At 38.8% G+C, this 18,926-nt stretch overlaps 1 protein-coding gene across 4 annotated transcripts in view; it reads left to right on the top strand.

The window, feature by feature from the left end:
- The window catches only part of gramd4a (GRAM domain containing 4a), a 98,100-nt gene extending 79,932 nt beyond the window's left edge, over positions 1-18,168 (top strand). For all 4 annotated transcript variants that reach the window (XM_078419808.1, XM_078419810.1, XM_078419809.1 and 1 more), the window contains 5 exons: positions 4,306-4,450; positions 5,157-5,250; positions 11,388-11,472; positions 14,002-14,070; positions 15,698-18,168. In XM_078419808.1, coding sequence (XP_078275934.1) covers positions 4,306-4,450; positions 5,157-5,250; positions 11,388-11,472; positions 14,002-14,070; positions 15,698-15,799 — 495 coding nt within the window. In that variant the 3' untranslated portion in view covers positions 15,800-18,168. The remainder of the gene's footprint in view (positions 1-4,305; positions 4,451-5,156; positions 5,251-11,387; positions 11,473-14,001; positions 14,071-15,697) is intronic.
- Positions 18,169-18,926: the final 758 nt, after the last annotated feature.

Here is an 18,926-nt window from a genome sequence, read left to right as displayed (position 1 = left end):
TTTTGCAATTGTTTGTAATTATAAAATAGATATTACTTTATGAGTGAAGTGTGATCTAGTTGTCATGTTACTGTCTTGTTTTCTGTAGTGCTATTAAATTGTTTAATAATTTTCTGTTCACAGTGATGGAACCATTAAAATGTGTCCTAAAAATGTGATTATGAAAATTATTAAGCAAAATTCTTAGTATAATGTAGCAATTAAATTCTGTTATTTTAAAGGGTTTTTAGCTTTTAAGTTTTTTTTTTATTCTTTAAAGAATTTATCATTCGGTGAAAGGGCATTTTTATCTAATTAAATGATATAAAGCATTGCTTAAAATAAATAAATAAATAATTTGCCTTGGGCCAGGCTTTTGAATCTGTTAAATTTTATTCTGTTATAATATCAATATTTTGTGATAGCAAATAATAAATGCTAAATTGTCGACACTGCTGATGTGTACACTCTGCAGATATTGATTCATTGTTCGATATTCAGATATAACATTTATTTTCTTCCAAAGCTTTTTATATATATATTAAAACAATAGGTATAAAATTGCTAAAAAAGTTCTTTAAACATATTGGTTGACTTGGATCAAAACCCAAATAAAAACCATAATTAAAAATAGAAATGTCGATGTGCCTAGAGGATTAATAAGAATCCATGGAAATAACCTGCTCTATTAATGGGAAATTTGAAAAACTGCATTTATATGGATTTGAATCTGAAGCAAGCAACTAATTTTCTATAATTTCCTAATCCAATATAATTTGTTTTAGTCCCTTGCTAGTTTTTGCAGTGATATACTTAGCAATATTGGTCCCTCCCTTTCCTGCCAGACAGAAGAACTGGCAATGACAGTACAGGTTAGGAACCTACAGATGCAAGTTGAGAACATCAAACACAGACAGGCCCTTCATGTCTGCTGAACATGATGCCAAATTAAACTAATCCCATCTGCCATCCATTTCTGAAATATATACCTAGCTTATTGAAAAACTACTTAAATGCCACTATCTTGTCTGTTTCCACCACCATCCCTGGCACTGTGTTTCAGGCACCTACTAATCTCTGTCTTTTAGAAAACAATTTCTCTTTTAAGCTTTTCTCTTCCACCTGGGAAATATGTTCTGACCATCTATTTTATCTATGTCTCTCATACTTTCATGGACTTTTCTCGTCTCCCCTCAACCTCTGACGAACATGGAAAATGTTTGTCCAACCTCTCCTTATAGATAATACCCTCTAATTGCAGGCAGCATCCCGGTGAACCTCTTCTGCATCCTCTCCAAAGCCTGCACACACGTCCTGTAATTGGGTGATCAGGACTGTGTACAATACTTTAAAAGCGGTCTAACGATGGTTTTGTTAAGCTGCAACATGATTTCCTGGCTCTTTGCAGAAATAAGGAAATTTGCAAATTAACTGAATGTTATAATTGTCTGAATTTTTTTTTTAACCTTGATCCATTAGTAAAACAGTTGGCAAGAAAAACAAAATCCTGGACAGAGTTCAGGATAATAGGAGGGGGAGGGGGACGGAGTTGTTGGCAAGTTAATAAGCAGAGAGCTAGAGGAATGTAGAGTTCTGTGGTTTTCAGAACTGGGGAAGATTGCAGGAAAAGCGAAGAAAGAGGCCATGAGGGCACTTGAACATCACACTGAGAAATAGCAGGTGTTTGGGAACTGGGACAAGTGTAGGTCAATGGAGTTTGAACAACAGAGTTTTAGATGAGCTGCAGGTTATGAAGGGTGATGGATGAGTAGCTTTTCTGGTGAGTAATCAGTTATTTGGGTCTAGAGCTGATGGGCATCGATGTGGGCTTTGGGTAAAGTTAAGTAGAACCACTGGGAGAGATTAACAATGCTCCAGTGATATGTTGTTTGTAGAGCGAATGGAGAGTTGAAACTCATAATGGGAGTCGGATTTGATGAGGCACAGTGAGATTCTTTGCATACACAATGTATACAAATAGCAGCCACCGACGGCGCTGACAAAGTTGCAAAGCATGCCGGTTTCCCCTTATTGTTCTCTTCCCCCCCCCCCCCCCCCCCCAGCCACCACAGCGGTGCCCCATGCTGGGTCCCCATTGACCTTTGTTCCCCCCCCCCATTGTCCATTTGTTTTCCCCCCACCTCCCTCACAGCAGTCCAAATTAGGGGTGAAGGTGACGCCTTTGTTATGGTTCATCCTGAGTTGATGGTCAGAGAGATGGATGGAATCTTGGACAAGAATACAGTGTTTGTTATGTGTGACAACTTTTAAGTGGACAAAACGGTAATTTATTCACAACAACGACCCACAAATCATCAGAGCATTGGCTCTTATTCGTCTGTTCAGCTTAGAGCTGCAGTTCTGAGGCATTAGAAGAATATCGTAACACAGTTAAAGTGACTAATGGTCACTTTATTGGTTTGTGATTATGTGTGTTATTGCTTATTTTAATTGCTCTTATTGTTGGACTGTGGGTAATGGAATTTCATACAAAAGACTTGTTTTTTTGGATGACAATAAAGGCTATTCTGAGGCTATTCTGATTCTAATGGACATTTGAAATAGTCTTCAAATTGTCTTATTCTGCAGTGAGGTATTTCTGTATATGCAGATGAGAAATAGGTTTAAAATGGTTTGCCTTTAGAGAGAGAATCTAACTTCATTTAATGCATATAGTTTGTTTTCTGGGCTCGGAGGACAAAACAAAACATGCATTTCTGCTTTTCAAAGTACATTGAAACCAGCAAATACTTTGATTTTTCTGGTGCTGAAAAAGTGTGAATGTAGAGTGCCCTCCTGTGGCACATCTCCTTAGATGCTTTTGGTATTGCATTGACGTGACTGTTCTGTCCCACCCATCGCCATTCCTCACCCAAACAAACCATTTATTTTCTGAATCTTCAATAAATACAACTTTCAGTTCCTGTATGCTAGTAGATGGAATTCCATATTTTTGTTTTAATGTTCTGGTTGAAATTTAGACTTGGATTCAATCATTCATGCAGTGCTAATCATTCTCATTGTACAAATTGCTTAAGCTATTTTTCCCGGTGTGTAAAATGTTATATAATGGCAGAATCTGTAACAAATAATGAAATCATCCCGAGTAATTAGTGTTGTTTGGGGGGAAAATTATTTAATCTGTTAGTTATTCAGTCCAGTGAATTTTCCTGGATTAACGAACCCTAAGAAATAGTTCACTTCCTTGTCCATATCTTGTGAATGCAATGTTAGAATATATAATCTAACAGTCTTGGAAAAGCAGTGAAAACAGAATTAGATATATGATGCTAACAAAGATTTTCTGGCCTTTAGCGCAAACACGATAATATCTTGAAACTTTTAATGTCCTGCTATCATGATGAAGTTGATGGTAAAAGGTTCAAAGGATTTTGAGAGGCACAGAGTGAAATAATAGAAATGATCTAATTTAAAGTCATTGTGAATCTTGTTATTTTGCAAAGTCTTTTCACCAATTAAATGCAGTAATGTAAATGTAAGGAGGTATATGGTGCTGGATCCACTCTGAAGCATGAGGTCATTATGTCAGTCCCAGTCTGGGAGAGGCTCAGTGACTTGTTTTCTGCATCTTGGAGTTGGGCAGTGACCAGGCCTCAGGCCGCACTGTGCACAGCCCTAACCCCAGAATAAAGTGATTTCAATATCCCTGGCAGTTGAAGGGATATAAAACTTATTAGAATTAAAGCAATTTAGAAATGATAATGATGAAAAGCTGCCAACGGAAAGCTTAATTTGTTAAAAACATTTTAAAACGAAAAAACTCTTCTTTTCTGCTTTGTTCTAATGTTCAGGTCAAGAATCCCATTGAAATCATTGGAATTTGACTTGCCCCTTTCTACCAGCTATCTCCCCTCTACACCCATGTCCTGACCTGAAACAACATCTGTCCATTTTCCTCCACAGATGTTGCCTGGCCTGCTCTTCAGCAGTCTGATTTTTTCTCAGGATTTAACTTGTCATTGGATCATAGAGACAGTTTGCCAGCGCCATAGTGAGGAATCTCAGTGGTGGTGCGTAGTGTCAGAAACAGCACCATCTGCCCAAGGATGGTGACCTCCATGCAGTGCCTGCATCGAAGTCCAAGGCACTCTGATGTTTCAACTGCTGAAAGCAAGAGTTCCCAATGGCAACCACTAACACCTACCCTGCAAGATTTCTCCCAACCGTTTCTTTACTTCTCTGAAAGTTTGTACGTGTATTTGTAATGGAAGGATGTCCATTACTCATTTACTTGCCAATTAGAGGCACGTGATTTTAGGTGTGTTTTGTATGCATACCCACCAGCTAATTGTGATGTTTTCACAGATTCCTACAGTTGTGTCAAGGTCCAATGTAACTGCCAATGCCATGTCCGTTTACAGTCGGGAGGACGATGTTGCACGGTCACACAGCAAAAAAACCAGCTTCAGTGAGATTTTCAGCTTGGCAGAGAATGAGCGTCCTTTACCCGGTAGGTACAACAACATTTATCATCTCTTAAAGACAGTGATTTCATTTAAAATCCATTTCTGGATATGTCAATAGTAAAGCATTGTGATATATATGTTAGGTTGGAATGCAGACTTTATTTTCAGTAACAAATTGTGTGAAACAATAACTACAATAGCATATCTTGAGAGGTAGAACAAAAGCTGTGGGCTTTTAAATCCATGTCAGTTGGTCAATTTATTGCTTGGCTATATTTCCGTTTGCTGGGATTCAATTAAGTAACGATACAGACCAACCACGACCTGTTTGAAGGGCAGACCAGATTCATGCGGTAGAAAGGCATTGTTGTGTTTCCATGCGTCTAATTTGAAAAGTCATTCGTTTTCAAGAAAAGCAGAATAAACTGCAGAAGCTGAAATCTTATGTAGAGCACAAAGTGCTGGAGTCAGCAGGTCAGGCAGCATCTCTGGAGGACATGGAAAGGTTGGGTTGGGATCCTTCTTCAGACTGATTGTAGTAGTGGAGGGATGCTGGAAAAGCTTTTGGGAATACTTCTTGTTATTAGCAGAGGTAAACTTTTGCTCACCGTGCATGACATGAGTTTTGTTCATGAATTTCTTCGTTCAAATACAAAGAAAGACAAATTTTTGAAAATGTTATTGTTAGCAGACTATGTAACATGTCACCAAATTGGAAATTCATAATTTAAAATATGCTCTCTTTTACAGTATGTGAAAATGGATGGCGCTGCTGTCTAATTAACAGGGACAAAAAGATACCCACTGACTACATTCGGCATGGTTTTCTCTATGTAACGGAAAAGTAGGTTATATTAAAAATATTCTGTCGAGACTTTATATTGCGCAAGAGGAAATATGACAATAGAGGAACTATTCAGTATTGATCCAATTAAAAAATTTAGACCACAATTACAAAACATTTAATATTTTGTCACAATAAAGCAAGTAGGTTTGCAATAAAGATGAATAATATAAGGCAAATAGCTTGTCTGATGCAGATGCAGTCTAATATCTTGCTTTCATTCAAAAACATTATTTTAATTAAATGTCTTGCTATATTTGATAAGATTAGGTTGTCTATCTATGTCAGTTTCAGAAATGTGTGTCCCATTGATTTCTTAAAATGGGTTAGAGTCATAGCCTATTGTTTTTTCTTTTTTTCAATCCAACCAGAGTACAACAAACAAAATGGCAATTTTTAATTGCTTGAAGACCTGCATATACTGCTTGTAATTGAATTTCACTGATGCCTTTGATATTGTTAGTTTTGATACCAAGTTAGGAGGAATAGGAATACTTTATTGTCACATGTGACTAGGCACAGCGAGATTCTTTGCTTGCACACACAATGTATACAAATAGCAGGCACCTACGGTGCTGACAAAGTTACAAATCACCCCGGTGCCCCCTTTTGTTCCCCCCCCACCCAACAGTTCTCCCACGTCGGGTCCCCATTCACCCCCCCCCCCCTGCACTGTCCACTGTTCTCCCCCAACCTCCCTCACGGCTGTCCCCCCACGCTGGGTCCTTCATTGTTCTTCCCCTCCCCTCTCCTTGATCTCATCGACTGTCGACCGTGGGTCGACCCGCGAGGCTTCTCTGCTGCTGCCGCTGAGGCCTCACCGCTGTCAACGCCGCACTTCGTGCCTCCGTGGTGCCGACCCGGGCCCCAGCCGCGGGCTCCGTAGGCCACTTCACCCGACCCGGGTTTGTACCCGGGAGGCCCCGACCCAGGGTTCTACGCGGCGATCCGGGAGGCATCGAGACCGCAGCACCTCGATAAAGGCCTCCTGCCGCAACTAGGCCATGGTGCCTCGATAAAAGCTTCCGGCCACGTTCCCAGTCCACAGCTACGGCCTGTCGGGAAGCCTTCTGGCCACTTGCCCCATCGGGAAGCCTTCGGGAAGTTGATGCTCATTACATTTTACAAGCTTTGGTGAGGCTATGAAAACCCAAAACCAATTAAAATGAAAAGATTTTGGAACCATTTTCTGTTGCCTATCAACAATCTGCTGATCAATGGGAATGAAGGATATATAAAAGAAACAGCATTATTCCATTGTTCAGCACAGAATCTAAAAATAGCATTACTCCTTAAATATCACCAATGATTCAGTGCTCTGCTGATCTGATACATCCAGTCATAAATGATAGGGGACAAGTCATTGACTTACAAAAGGAGGCAAGGGGTTTCCATGCCCATCCTCAACAAGACCAGGGCTCGGGCTGTGCCAACAAATTTGCAATCATCTTCAGATAGAAGAAACTGATGGATGATCCATTTCGTCTCGAGTTCTCCACCAATCTTTAGCCAATTCAATGTGCTGTGTATGATATAGAGAGAGCATAATGTGCAATGGGATACTATTTAAGATGTAGTACTGAAGATCTGCTCCAGAGTCAGCTGAGCTTCCAGCCAAGCAACTCCTGTAAAATGTACAAAATTGCTAAAAGAATATAGCCTTTCCTCAAAATACAAGGCAAATCTAATACAGCTGTATATTGCTGAATCATCAGCAAAGTGCTGGAAGACATCGCCGACAGTGATGTCAAACGATACTTGTTCACCAATCACCTACTCAAACATAGAACAAATGATTGAATTCCATTGACCCATGTTTGAGGAGAGAATGATTCTCTTTGACATTATAACACTATTTGACCAAGTGTGGCACCAAGGAAGACCAGCAGGTCCATGGGCATGAAGGGGGAAACACATCTCTTGTTGGAGTCTTTCTTCATATGAAGGAAGGCGATTGTGTTTATTAGAATTCAATTATTTTACCTCTCAAATTTGCATGTAGGAGAGCATTGTCTTAAGAACCAACTGTTTTATCAATCATCACATTTCACTCCTATTTTTGACATTATGAATGTTTGCACCCAAATCTTTTGATCCGTCCAAGTGGCACAAGTCAGAAACTTGATAGAATTGTCTCCATTTGTCTTCTGGAGAGGTGCAACATTCATCTACCTGACATCATCCAGTACAAAAAGTCCTGCATGATTAACACCGTTATTCTGCCCTATTGCTCATAGAAACATAGAAAATAGGTGCAGGAGTAGGCCATTCGGCCCTTCGAGCCTGCACTGCCATTCAATATGATCATGGCTGATCATCCAGCTCAGTAACCTGTACCTGCCTTCTCTCCATACCCCATGATCCCTTTAGCCACAAGGGCCACATCTAACTCCCTCTTAAATATAGCCAATGAACTGGCCTCAACTACCTTCTGTGGCAGAGAATTCCACAGATTCACCACTCTCTGTGTGAAGAAATGTTTTCTCATCTCGGTCCTAAAAGACTTCCCCCTTATCCTTAAGCTGTGACCCCTGGTTCTGGACTTCCCCAACATCGGGAACAATCTTCCCGCATCTAGCCTCTCCAACCCCTTAAAAATGTTATATGTTCCTCTCCAAGCCTCACTCCATCATGACGTGGAAATTTCTGAAATTTTTGGTCTTAAATTTGAAATTTGCTCCCCAACAATGTGGGAATACTAGCAAATGTTTAGGAATAGCCAAGTAACACAGGTACACCCCAGGTTACCAACGTTCAATTTTTGTACAGTCCGCATATACCAATGGGTTTGGGAAATTGGTAGGATGGGTGTGGATGTATTTGGTATGGAAAATCAATGTTGTTCTTAGCAGTTAATTTTATGCGTGAGTGTTTGTGCGTGAATGCACACGCACACACGTGAAATGTTGTCTTTAGTTGCCAGTGAAGACAGCACAATTGAGGTACAGTTTCAGGTCAGCTATAAATTTTCTTACCTAACAAATTCATGGAATTACTTCTGGCTGTTCCATCAGTATCACTGTTAGGGGATAGTTTAATGGCATTTTTCTACCTTCTCTTTATTTTGGCCCTGAATAACCTTTCAACATAAAAGACTTCCCTCTTCCACTCCTCTGTTCAGATCAGCAAGTCATAATCTGGGAAATGTGTCATGTTCTCACCCTTCCCTTGCCTCGTTGTCTCCAATTTCAATGTTGCAATATCTGAGATACAGCAGCTTCAGCAGTGTTATGGCATACTGAAGATTACCTATCGGGAATGGAGCTCTGATATACAGGTACAGTGCCCTCCATAATGTTTGGGACAAAGACCCATCATTTATTTATTTGCCTCTGTACTCCACAATTTGAGATTTGCAAATAGAAAAAAATCACGTGGTTAAAGTGCACATTGTCAGATCTTAATAATGGCCACTTTTATACATTTTGGTTTCACCATGTAGAAATTACAGCAGTATTGATACATAGTCCCCCCTTTTTAGGGCACCATAATGTTTGGGACACAGCAATGTCATATAAATGAAAGTAGTCATGTTTATTATTTTGTTGCATATCCTTTGCATGCAATGACTGCTTGAAGTCTGCAATTCATGGACATCACCAGTTGCTAGCTGCCTTCTCTGGTGATGCTCTGCCAGGCCTGTATTGCAGCCAGCTTTATCTTATGCTTGTTTTGGGGGCTAGTCCCCTTCAGTTTTCTCTTCAGGATATAAAAGGCATGCTTAATTGGGTTCAGATCGGGTGATTGACTTGGCCACTTAAGAATTGACCATTTTTTAGCTTTGAAAAACTCATTTGTTGCCTTAGCAGTATGTTTAGGATCATTGTCGCTGTCGAATGATCTGCCAGTCAATGTTTTGAGGCATTTGTTTGAATTTGAGCAGATAGGGTCTATACACTTCAGAATTCATTATGCTACTACCATCAGCAGTTGTATCATCAATGAAAATAAGTGAGCCAGTACCTTCAGCAACCATACATGCCCAGGTCATAACACCCCCACCACCGCGTTTCACAGATGAGGTGGTATGCTTTGGATCTTGGGCAGTTCCTTCTCTCCTCCATACTTTGCTCTTGCCATCACTCTGATATAAGTTAATCTTCGTCTCGTCTGTCCACAAGACCTTTTTCCAGAACTGTATTTGCTCTTTTAAGTACTTCTTGGCAAACTGTAACCTGGCCATCCTATTTTTGTAGCTAACCAGTGGTTTGCATCTTGCAGTGTAGCCTCTGTATTTCTGTTCATGAAGTCTTCTGCGGACAGTGGTCATTGACAAATCCACACCTGACTCCTGAAGAGTGTCTCTGATCTGTCGGACAGGTGTTTGGGGATTTTTCTTTATTGTAGACAGAATTCTTCTGTCATCAGCTGTGGAGATCTTCCTTGGCCTGCCAGTCCCTTTGCGCTTAGTGCTCTCTTTCTTCTTAATGATGTTCCAAACAGTTGATTTTGGTAAGCCTAAGTTTTGGCTGATGTCTCTAACAGTTTTATTCTTGTTTCTCAGTCTCATTATGGCTTCTTTGACTTTCATTGGCACAACTTTGGTCCTCACGTTGATAAATAGCAATAAAAGTTTCCAAAGGTGATGGAAAGACTGGAGGGAAGATTAGGTGCGGAGAGCTCTCTTTTACCTGCATGAAGGAGGCATTTAAACACACCTGAGCAATTACAAACACCTGTGAAGCCATGTGTCCCAAACATTATGGTGCCCTGAAAAGGGGGGGATTATGTATAAACACAGCTGTAATTTCTACATGGTGAAACCAAAATGTATAAAAATGGCCTTTATTAAAATCTGACAATGTGCACTTTAACCACATGTGATTTTCTTCCAGTACAAATCTCAAATTGTGGAGTACAGAGGCAAATAAATAAATGATGGGTCTTTGTCCCAAACATTATGGAGGGCACTGTACATTCAGCTAATTTTATTATGCATATGAGATCATTAGCCAGAAAAAAACGTGGCTTAACTTTTAAGTCCACATTACAACCTGAAACCAAAACTTGTCGCACTGGCCCGAGTTTGTGTCAGTGAACTATAACTGGCTGGTTTAGCATTCTAAATCAGGAGTGAAAAATGCTGAGGCAAATACTGATGTTACTGAAGCAAGCTTGAAATTTCCTGCCCATACAAATTCTAGGCGAACAAGTGTTTGAATGTGCAAGAAAAAAAAAAACAATTGATGGCGTGGCCTGTTATGGGAAAATTACCAATGATTTTATGATTATGGTTATCTTTAAGTCAAAGCTTGCAACACCTTACTTTGTAGCATAACATGATCAGTGCTGACTAGTCCTCATGTAACCAACACCAATAATATTTGGATTTAACTGACTTGAAAGGAACTTTAGATTAGTGAGTGAATTTATCAGATAAAAAAATTGAATTTTTAGCAATTAGTAAAATTGCCACAAATGGCTCTCCCACATTCAGCTACATCTTGTGTCTGTTTCTGGGTACCACATGTAGGAATTTTGTAAAGACATTTGTGAAGGCACAGAAGCGAATTAGCAACATAGTTTTCAGAATAACGGACTTTAGTTACGTTGAAAGACTGGAGAAATTGTGTGGTTTTCCTCGGAATAGAGGAGGTTGGAAGGAAATTTGATAGAGGTAATTAAACTAAAAATATACAAACAGAATAGATAGAGATTAATATCATTTGCAAAAAGGTCAGGGCTGGACTGCACTGTGATTGGGTAGTAGTGGAAGCAGGTTCAATTGTAGTGTTCAGAAAGGAACTAGAAAGATATCTAAAGGTCTTTGGGCAGAGGAGTGAGACTTAGTGGATTGATCTTACGGAATTGTATCGACTTGATGGCCTGACGCCTACTGTCTTGTCACCTGTGATTCTGAATCATTTATTTTAATTTAAAAATAAGTACTAGATGAATATAAAATCAAATCTTAATATCTTAAAGTTTCACTTTTGTGATTGTATTGACAGATTCCTCCTTTGTACTTTTCTGTATTATTTGTCATCAAGTACATATTTGATTTGTTGGTTGTTGAATGCAAAATTAACCAGGTGTGAAAGCCATGGTTATGCAAAATCACCAATGACGTTTGAGTCATTTTCTTCATCATTTTAGATTCCTTATCAAAACTGTATGGGTTGTTTCTTTCTCTCCAGTTATTTATGCTTTGAAAGCTCCAGGTCTGGGTCATCCAAGAAAAATAAGATCATAAAACTAAAAGAAATTACAGAAATTCAAAAGGTATGTCTGACCAGATTTTTGTAGATTGAATTTTGTTTTAGCTTTTTGTTAAACATTTGTAGAAGTATACTCATATTTATGTATAACTCACCAAGAGTTGCATGTAATGTTCCCAGGTATTTTATATTGCAGCTTTTATATTAATGTTTGAAATCCCATAATTTTCTTGAGAACAAATATGGATGACCATTTTAGCAACCTTTTAATTTACAAGTTTTCTGTTATTGGAGAACAATGGTAATATAATTCAAATTTGTAAGGACTTTTTCTATCAGCATTTCTTGAAGTGATCCAAGTTCAATGTTAATTGAGGAGTTCAGTTTGTTCAGCCTTGAATCTACACATGAAAATTACTTATTGATTATGTTGCCAAGACCTTAATGTATTTCTATAATGTGATCTTCTGTACCATTGACCCACCATAATGAAGAATAAGATCAGAATTGAGGGCTCTGTGTGCAGTTGAGGGATGTGATTCCAGGGTTTGAAAATTGCACAACCACCCTAAGTGAAAAGGCAGTATGCTCTTTCGCTATTACTATCTTACAAATTTTACACAATCTACAAGAAGCATGATTATTTTAAGTACTTTATTGATTTAACTTTTGTAGTTTTAGAAGATAGAACAGAACAGCGCTCCTGCAATCTCCCCTCTCACCTCCCTTAATAACCTGGGATAGATCCTGGTGAATACCCTGATGATTTATCCACCTTAATGCTCTTCAGGAGCCCCAACACCCCACCTCCATCTCAAACTGCCCTCTTATATGAGTATTCTGCTCACTGATCTCACGGAACTCCATGTCCTTCTTGGTGAATGCAAATGCAAAGTACTTGTTCAGTACCTTGCCTACATCTCCAGACTCCAAGTACAATTTCCCTCCTTTATCCTTGAGCGATCAAATTGTCTCCCTGATTACTCTTGTATATAGGCATAAAAACCCTTAGGATTTTCTTTAATCTGACTCGCCAATGACTTTTCATGGCACTTTTGCACCTTGCAATTGCCTGCTTGAATGTTTTCCTCCTTGCTCTATATTCCTCAAAGGGCCTTTCTGATTTCATCTTCTTGAACCTTACATACCCTTTTTCTTTTTGGCCAAATTTACCACCTCTGGTCATTCCCGTGCCTTGCCATCCTTACCCATCCTCCTTATTGGAATATGCTGGTCCTGAACTTTGATCAACTGGCCTTTCAACAACTGGCAAATGTGGACTTACCCAACAACAACTGTTCCCAATTCACTCTTCTTAGCTCCCGAATAATTTACCTGCCTTGCTCCAATTTACAGTAGTACCTTCCCCAAGGTCCAGAATTAACCCCATTCAAAACAATTTTAAAACGTATGGAACTGTGACCACTGTTCTCAACATGCTCTTTCACTGAAACAGTCACCTGGACAGGCTTGTTTCCGAATACCAGGTCCTGTACGGTCTCTCCTTGAGTTGCATCATCCACATACTGCGTCAGGAAACCATCTTGGATGCACCTTACAAATCTGCCCCATCTAAGCCTTTTGCACTATGTTAGTCCAAATCAATATTGGGGAAATTAATGTCCCCCACTATGTTTTTGCATCTTTCCACAATCTGTCTACATATCCGTTCCTCTAATTCCTCTGGCTGTGGTGGGGCCTATAGTATAATCCCATTAGAATGGTTGCACCTTCTCTACCCATATCGCCTCAGTGGATGAACCCTCCAGTATGTCCTCTCTGAGTGATGCTGTGACATTCTTCTTAATTAGTAGAGCAACAACTTTTTTCACCTCCCTCTCTGTTGCCTTGAAACCCTGGAATGTTGAGATACCAGTTCTGTCCTTCTCGTAACCATCACTGTACACATCTAGCCACAACATCACATTCCCAAGCTTTGATTCAGGTTCTTTAAGTTCAACTGCTTTATCCATGATACTCCTCACATTGAAATAAATACACTTCATCCCATCAGTTTCACCATATTCCTTAACCTCTTCCTGCCTGTTTATCATGACAAAAGAAAATCCTCTCCTTCAGGAGCAATTTACAAATTACAGTGTGCCTTGGGCATTCCCGTCCCCATTCATAACTGGAGTCTAGATGCTTTGAACCATCAAAAATTCAACTCCTCACATTATTTGGTTGTGGAGCATCTGTGGTTGTCAGGTCCACACTTGTAGGATCTGGCCTAAAGAGCAAAAACAATATATTAAATTATGTTTGAAAAAATTGTCTACAAATCCTGAATTAAAGATGTTAAACAATACCCTGGTAATTTCTCAATAGCATCTATTTGCTATCAGTAGCATCTCCTTTTAATTTTTTTTTTTTCTCGGCTTTACCTTCCACGTTGAAATCAATAGTTCACAAATTCAGCGCAGAAACTGAGACCAGAATCCGCTGCAGCGGAATCTAAATAAAATCCAGTTCCACTGCTGGTGGGATAGTATCCAGGCCATTTTTATTGATCTGAGAATAACTTCAAATGCAATCTCATCTCATCAACTTCTTTGGTTTTTAAGCCTCTCCCATTGTTCTGTTTGTCCCACAGTATAAAGTCCTGTCAGTTTTACCCGGATCAGGAATGGGAATTTCAATAACTACTCCATTTACACAAAAAGTAAGTAATTTCCTTACTTTGAAGTTGTAATTTGATGTTTCACAATTCTGCTTATAATGATAAATAAACATTCATTCCATCTGAGAATTCTTCAGTCCCGAACAATAAATCTTAAATCCTCTAGAGATGCTGTCAACCAGTAATTTGTTGAAAGCGCAATCCTTCTGTATAGTGCCATTAGTCTTGCAAGGAAAGAGCAAATCTTAACAACGTAGCTAAATAATGTTGTGCATTGTAGTACTCAGGATAATCTTGCACAGATTAATATCTTTCAGTATTTTTCATTTATGTTTTGTGATCATTTTTAGCAGTTTAATTGCAGTATGACGTTTGTTGGGCAGAGTGCAGTTGCTACTCAACAGTTATATAATTCATATTATACTCTCAAAAAATTGGCCACGAGGTTAACTATGCGGAGGAAAGCTTTAGATTGAAGAGGGATGTAGATGATCTGGTCATGAGTTCAGCGAATGTGAGGTATTTCATTTGAGGGGGATGTGTCCAGCCAAAGACATGTGCAGTAAATGGGAGGATACTGACTACAGTGGGAAAACAGAGGGAGTTTAGAATGCATGTTCACTGATCCTTCAAAGGAGAGGCCGATAAGGTGGTCAAAATATCAGACTGGATGTTTTCCATTATTAGCAAAGGTTATGTTTCATAAACACTGATCAGATAGCAGCTTGAGTGCATGCATATTCCTGGTCACTGCATTGCAGGAAGTGTGTGATTACACTAGAGACAGTGCAGCAAGGATTTATGAGGATGTTACCAGTACTTAGCAGTTTTAGTAATTGGTTAGACTTTGCTTTAGGCTTTAGAGGTGCAGCTTAGAAACAGGCCCTTTGGCCCACCAGGCGTGCCAACCAGCGTTAGTCCTACACATTAGGAACAATTTACAACTAACAGAGGCCAATTATCCTACAAACCTATACATCTTTGGAGTGTGGGAGGAAATCTGAGCTCCCAGAGAAAACCCACAGGGGGAACGTGTAAACTCCGTACAGACAGAACATGTTAGCACGATCGAATCTGGATCTGTGGCACTGTAAGGCAGCAAGTCTGCCACTGTGCCACCCTAAATAAGCTGATAGGCTAAATAGGTTAGATAGACCTAAATGGTTAGGCTGCAGTTGCTATCTCTGGAAATGAGAAGGCTGGGAAGAGACATGTCTGAGATATCTAAAATTATGTGCGGGGCCTAGACTGGGTAACTGGTAAGGACCTATTTCCCACTGCTGCAAGGTGAAAGACCATTGGTCATAGATTTAAAGTAGTTGCTCACATAATGAGGACAAACTTTTCACCAAATGATGATCTGGTTCTGCAACTCACTGCCAGAAAGGGTGGTGAGGGCAGAAACACTCATCACATTTAAACAGCACTTGCTTGTGCTCTTGAAGAGCAGAAATATCCCGCAGAGTTTACAGAATCAGTGATGGAAAATGGGATTAGATTGCGTAATTCCTTCAATTTTCATGGACAAAATGGATCGAACGACCCCCTGTGTCATAAATTTTCTGTGATTCTATGTAATGGTGTTACAGAGAGCTTTTTGGTTAGCATGCTTGTTACACTTGTAATGGATTTTTCTTTGATTTGATTTTATTTGTCTGCTTTTCTTCAGCCACTGGTATTTGGTGCTATGTTACACAGAGATGAAGCCTTTGAAGCAATAAACTGTCAATATACCAAAATAGCATCCAGCGTATCCAGTAATGAAACCTAACCACATGCAGTCAATAAGGAATTCTTCACGTGTACAATAATGTTGAAATGAGCAATTAGACCTCTGTTATCTGTTTGATGATATTTGCGATGGATTTTGTACCCAATTGGAATAGATGGTTTATAATCTAAATATTTTTTAACTTGCTGTTTAGTTATTTTACATTTTGGTGAGAGTTTTGCACAGAAGTGCTGTTACTATCATTGTAATCCCTGCACAGTAAGCACTTTTGGCATTTGTTTACAGACATTTTAAATGTTAGACTAAATTGAAGTAGTGTAAAATTAAGTGTTTTTTAATGAAAAGAAAAAACAATGTAAGATAAAATTTGAAGTAAAACGTGCAAAATCTGAATGCCAAGATTGTATACTTTTCAGTGTCCATTTCAGGTGACTAGTATTGTTTGAAGTAATATTTTCAAAAATAATTAGTAAGTTAAGGTTGAGCAGAAAAATGCAGCAAATGTTCAGCAAGTTAGACAAAAATTGTGAGGAGAGAAACAAAGTTATCAGATCAATGTCTTTTTATTAGAATTTTTAAAAAAACCTAATTGATTAAATTAGACCCTGAATCTCAAGTACGGACCTTAAATAATAATAATTGAGTAATTGTTCAGAGGCTTGCGTAGGTCAGCTAAATATTTGCATGCTACGTCACAAACCACTGTAGACAAAATCTCGTCCTGTGTTTCCACTGGTGCGAAAATGTAATTACTGACACAAATTCTATTTTTAAAAAATAATTCTTTTATTTTAATTAACAATCTGTTCAGATCATTTACTGTGGTTTGAAATTTTCACCCCCACTCCTTCAGGCTTTATTGCAATGTGGCCATACAGCTACATGGACTATGTGCTTTGAACAAATCTTCCAACTGGTAGATATTGAATACCACATCCACGTAGTTATGCTGACACTGCCTACTGGCTCCTTCCAGAAAGTTTGGCCTTGACAGTTTTTCCAGACTTGGCAAAGGGTCTCGACCTAAAATGTCACCTATCCATGTTCTCCAGAGATGCTGCCTGACCCGCTGAGTTACTCCAGCACCGTGTCCTTTTTTGACACACTTCTGTGTAAGTGAAAACGCATCTTTTTAAATAGCAATTATATTTATTGATATTTTGGCTTGACCCCTTTTTTAAAAAATGGTTGAATCAATCTTCAAGGCACACTCTTTGGGACTTGTGTGGAAGGGGTGGCCATTAACATCATCTGATATTCCTTCTCTCTGCATGCAAATTTGTTCAATGTCTTGATGGAGAATAGTTTAGAAAATTGTTGATAGTTGTCACAGATATGGACCCACATTCCGGCTCTCAGTAATTATGGATTCAAAGATAATATACATCTGCTTCGAGGATTTATTTTCTCATTCATTTCTTGCTTCAGTTCAGGATTGGGGTTACCTGCACTGAAGCTTAATTTTTTTCAAATACCTTGTACATAAAATGCAATGAATCTGATGACAGATGCCCATATAAACCATCCTGCAGGGAAAAAAAATCCCCATTCATTTCTGGCGTGGAACACGTTCTTCCTGTCACTTCAGTGATTGGATGCAGCAGCTGCCCCTGGCCATTGCTCACACTCTCCAAATTCACCATCAAAATCATTGGAATGTAACTTAAATATGATGGGCAACATATCCCTAATGGATATATCCTTCAATAAACTGCAGAGCTACTAGTTATCAATACTTAAGATTTTACGGCCCATTTTATTTTTACATGTGCGCATAGAATTTGTATTGACTTCATAAAAATACCTGACGTGTAATATTTTTCACTTTACCTTGGGTTTGTTCAAGGTTTAATTCATTCAAACTTTTAATTGAACATTGTTATTGCTGCAAACACTGGTATACAAATAGTAGCTCGTTTATGATATATAGTTTCCTGGTACGAACATTTGCCAAGCTTCCTTTGTGTACTCTTAATGTGGGAATGTTTATTGAGGGCTAATTTTTCAGCTTCTGTGTAAGGAGTGAATTTGCTAGTTTGCATTCCTTGAAGGATACACACTAGCAACTAACTTAAGTTTAAAATATTGTAAACGACTTTGTAAAAAATGAAACATCAACTAGTAGTTTTCAACTAATGCAATTTATTTTCTTAATGCCCCCAATCACAAAAAACAGCAGTTGCCATTCTTGTTGATGTACATTAGATATGTTGACTGTTTACATATTGAAGGTTGTGCATAATTGTTTTTGGTATCATGTAAAATTTTTGTGTAAATGCAGAAAATATAAATGGATCCAAATGTAACTTAAGCATATAAAATCTGCAAGCTTTGGATCATGTTTATTCTAAAATGAGAAGTAGTCTTGTAAAAAGTCATGCAGATTTTTATTTGAAATAAATGGTTCTGTAAGAATTCCTTGTTTATGGTTTTATAATATATGCTTTTCAGCTACCATCTGTTGGAAAGTTCACTAAAGTTGTTTTTGCTGCCAAACCTTCCTGTACAAATTGAAGTTGCAGTTATGCTCTAGGCACTAGGTGAGTAGTAATGAGATCACCTTGTAATTGTGCCATCGATGAAACCTTCCTTCATTTGTTTCATTGCAAATAACAGATGTCGTGAAAATAAGCCGCTGAAGAGTTTTCCTCTCCATTGTATTAAACAGCTGTGAGTCATTTAAGTTTTATTTGAATTGAATACTGCGAGACAGTTTCACTTTGGAATTGACACTCCATAAAAAGTAATGATATAGCCAAGAATGGATTTGGAAAAAAAACTCTCAATTTCATTAGGCTATATGCTTAAAATGTGTCCAACGTATAGAGAACAGGGCGGGCAGCATAGTGGCTCAGCAGTAGAGTTGCTGCCTTGTATTGCCAGAGACCTGGGTCCTGACTACAGCTGCTGTCCGTACGTTCTCCCTGTGACCCCATGGTTTTTTTCCGGGAGCTCTAGTTTTCTCCCACATTCCAACGGCTTATAGGTTAATTCACTTCTGTAAGTTGTCCCTAGTGTGTAGGATAGAACTAGTGTGTACATGTGATCGGTGGTCGTAGCGGGCTCGGTGTGCCAGAGTGCCTGTTACCACGCATTAACAAAAGCAGGGGGGGCATAATCTACATAGATAGAGCAGTTTAATTTTGGACGCAGAAAGACAGGGTTA

Source organism: Rhinoraja longicauda, chromosome 23 (genome assembly GCF_053455715.1).
Source record: "Rhinoraja longicauda isolate Sanriku21f chromosome 23, sRhiLon1.1, whole genome shotgun sequence".
In the NCBI taxonomy this organism is placed as follows: domain Eukaryota; kingdom Metazoa; phylum Chordata; class Chondrichthyes; order Rajiformes; family Arhynchobatidae; genus Rhinoraja; species Rhinoraja longicauda.
Note: the sequence above shows the minus strand (reverse complement) of the source record. Positions and strands in the feature narration are given on the sequence as shown.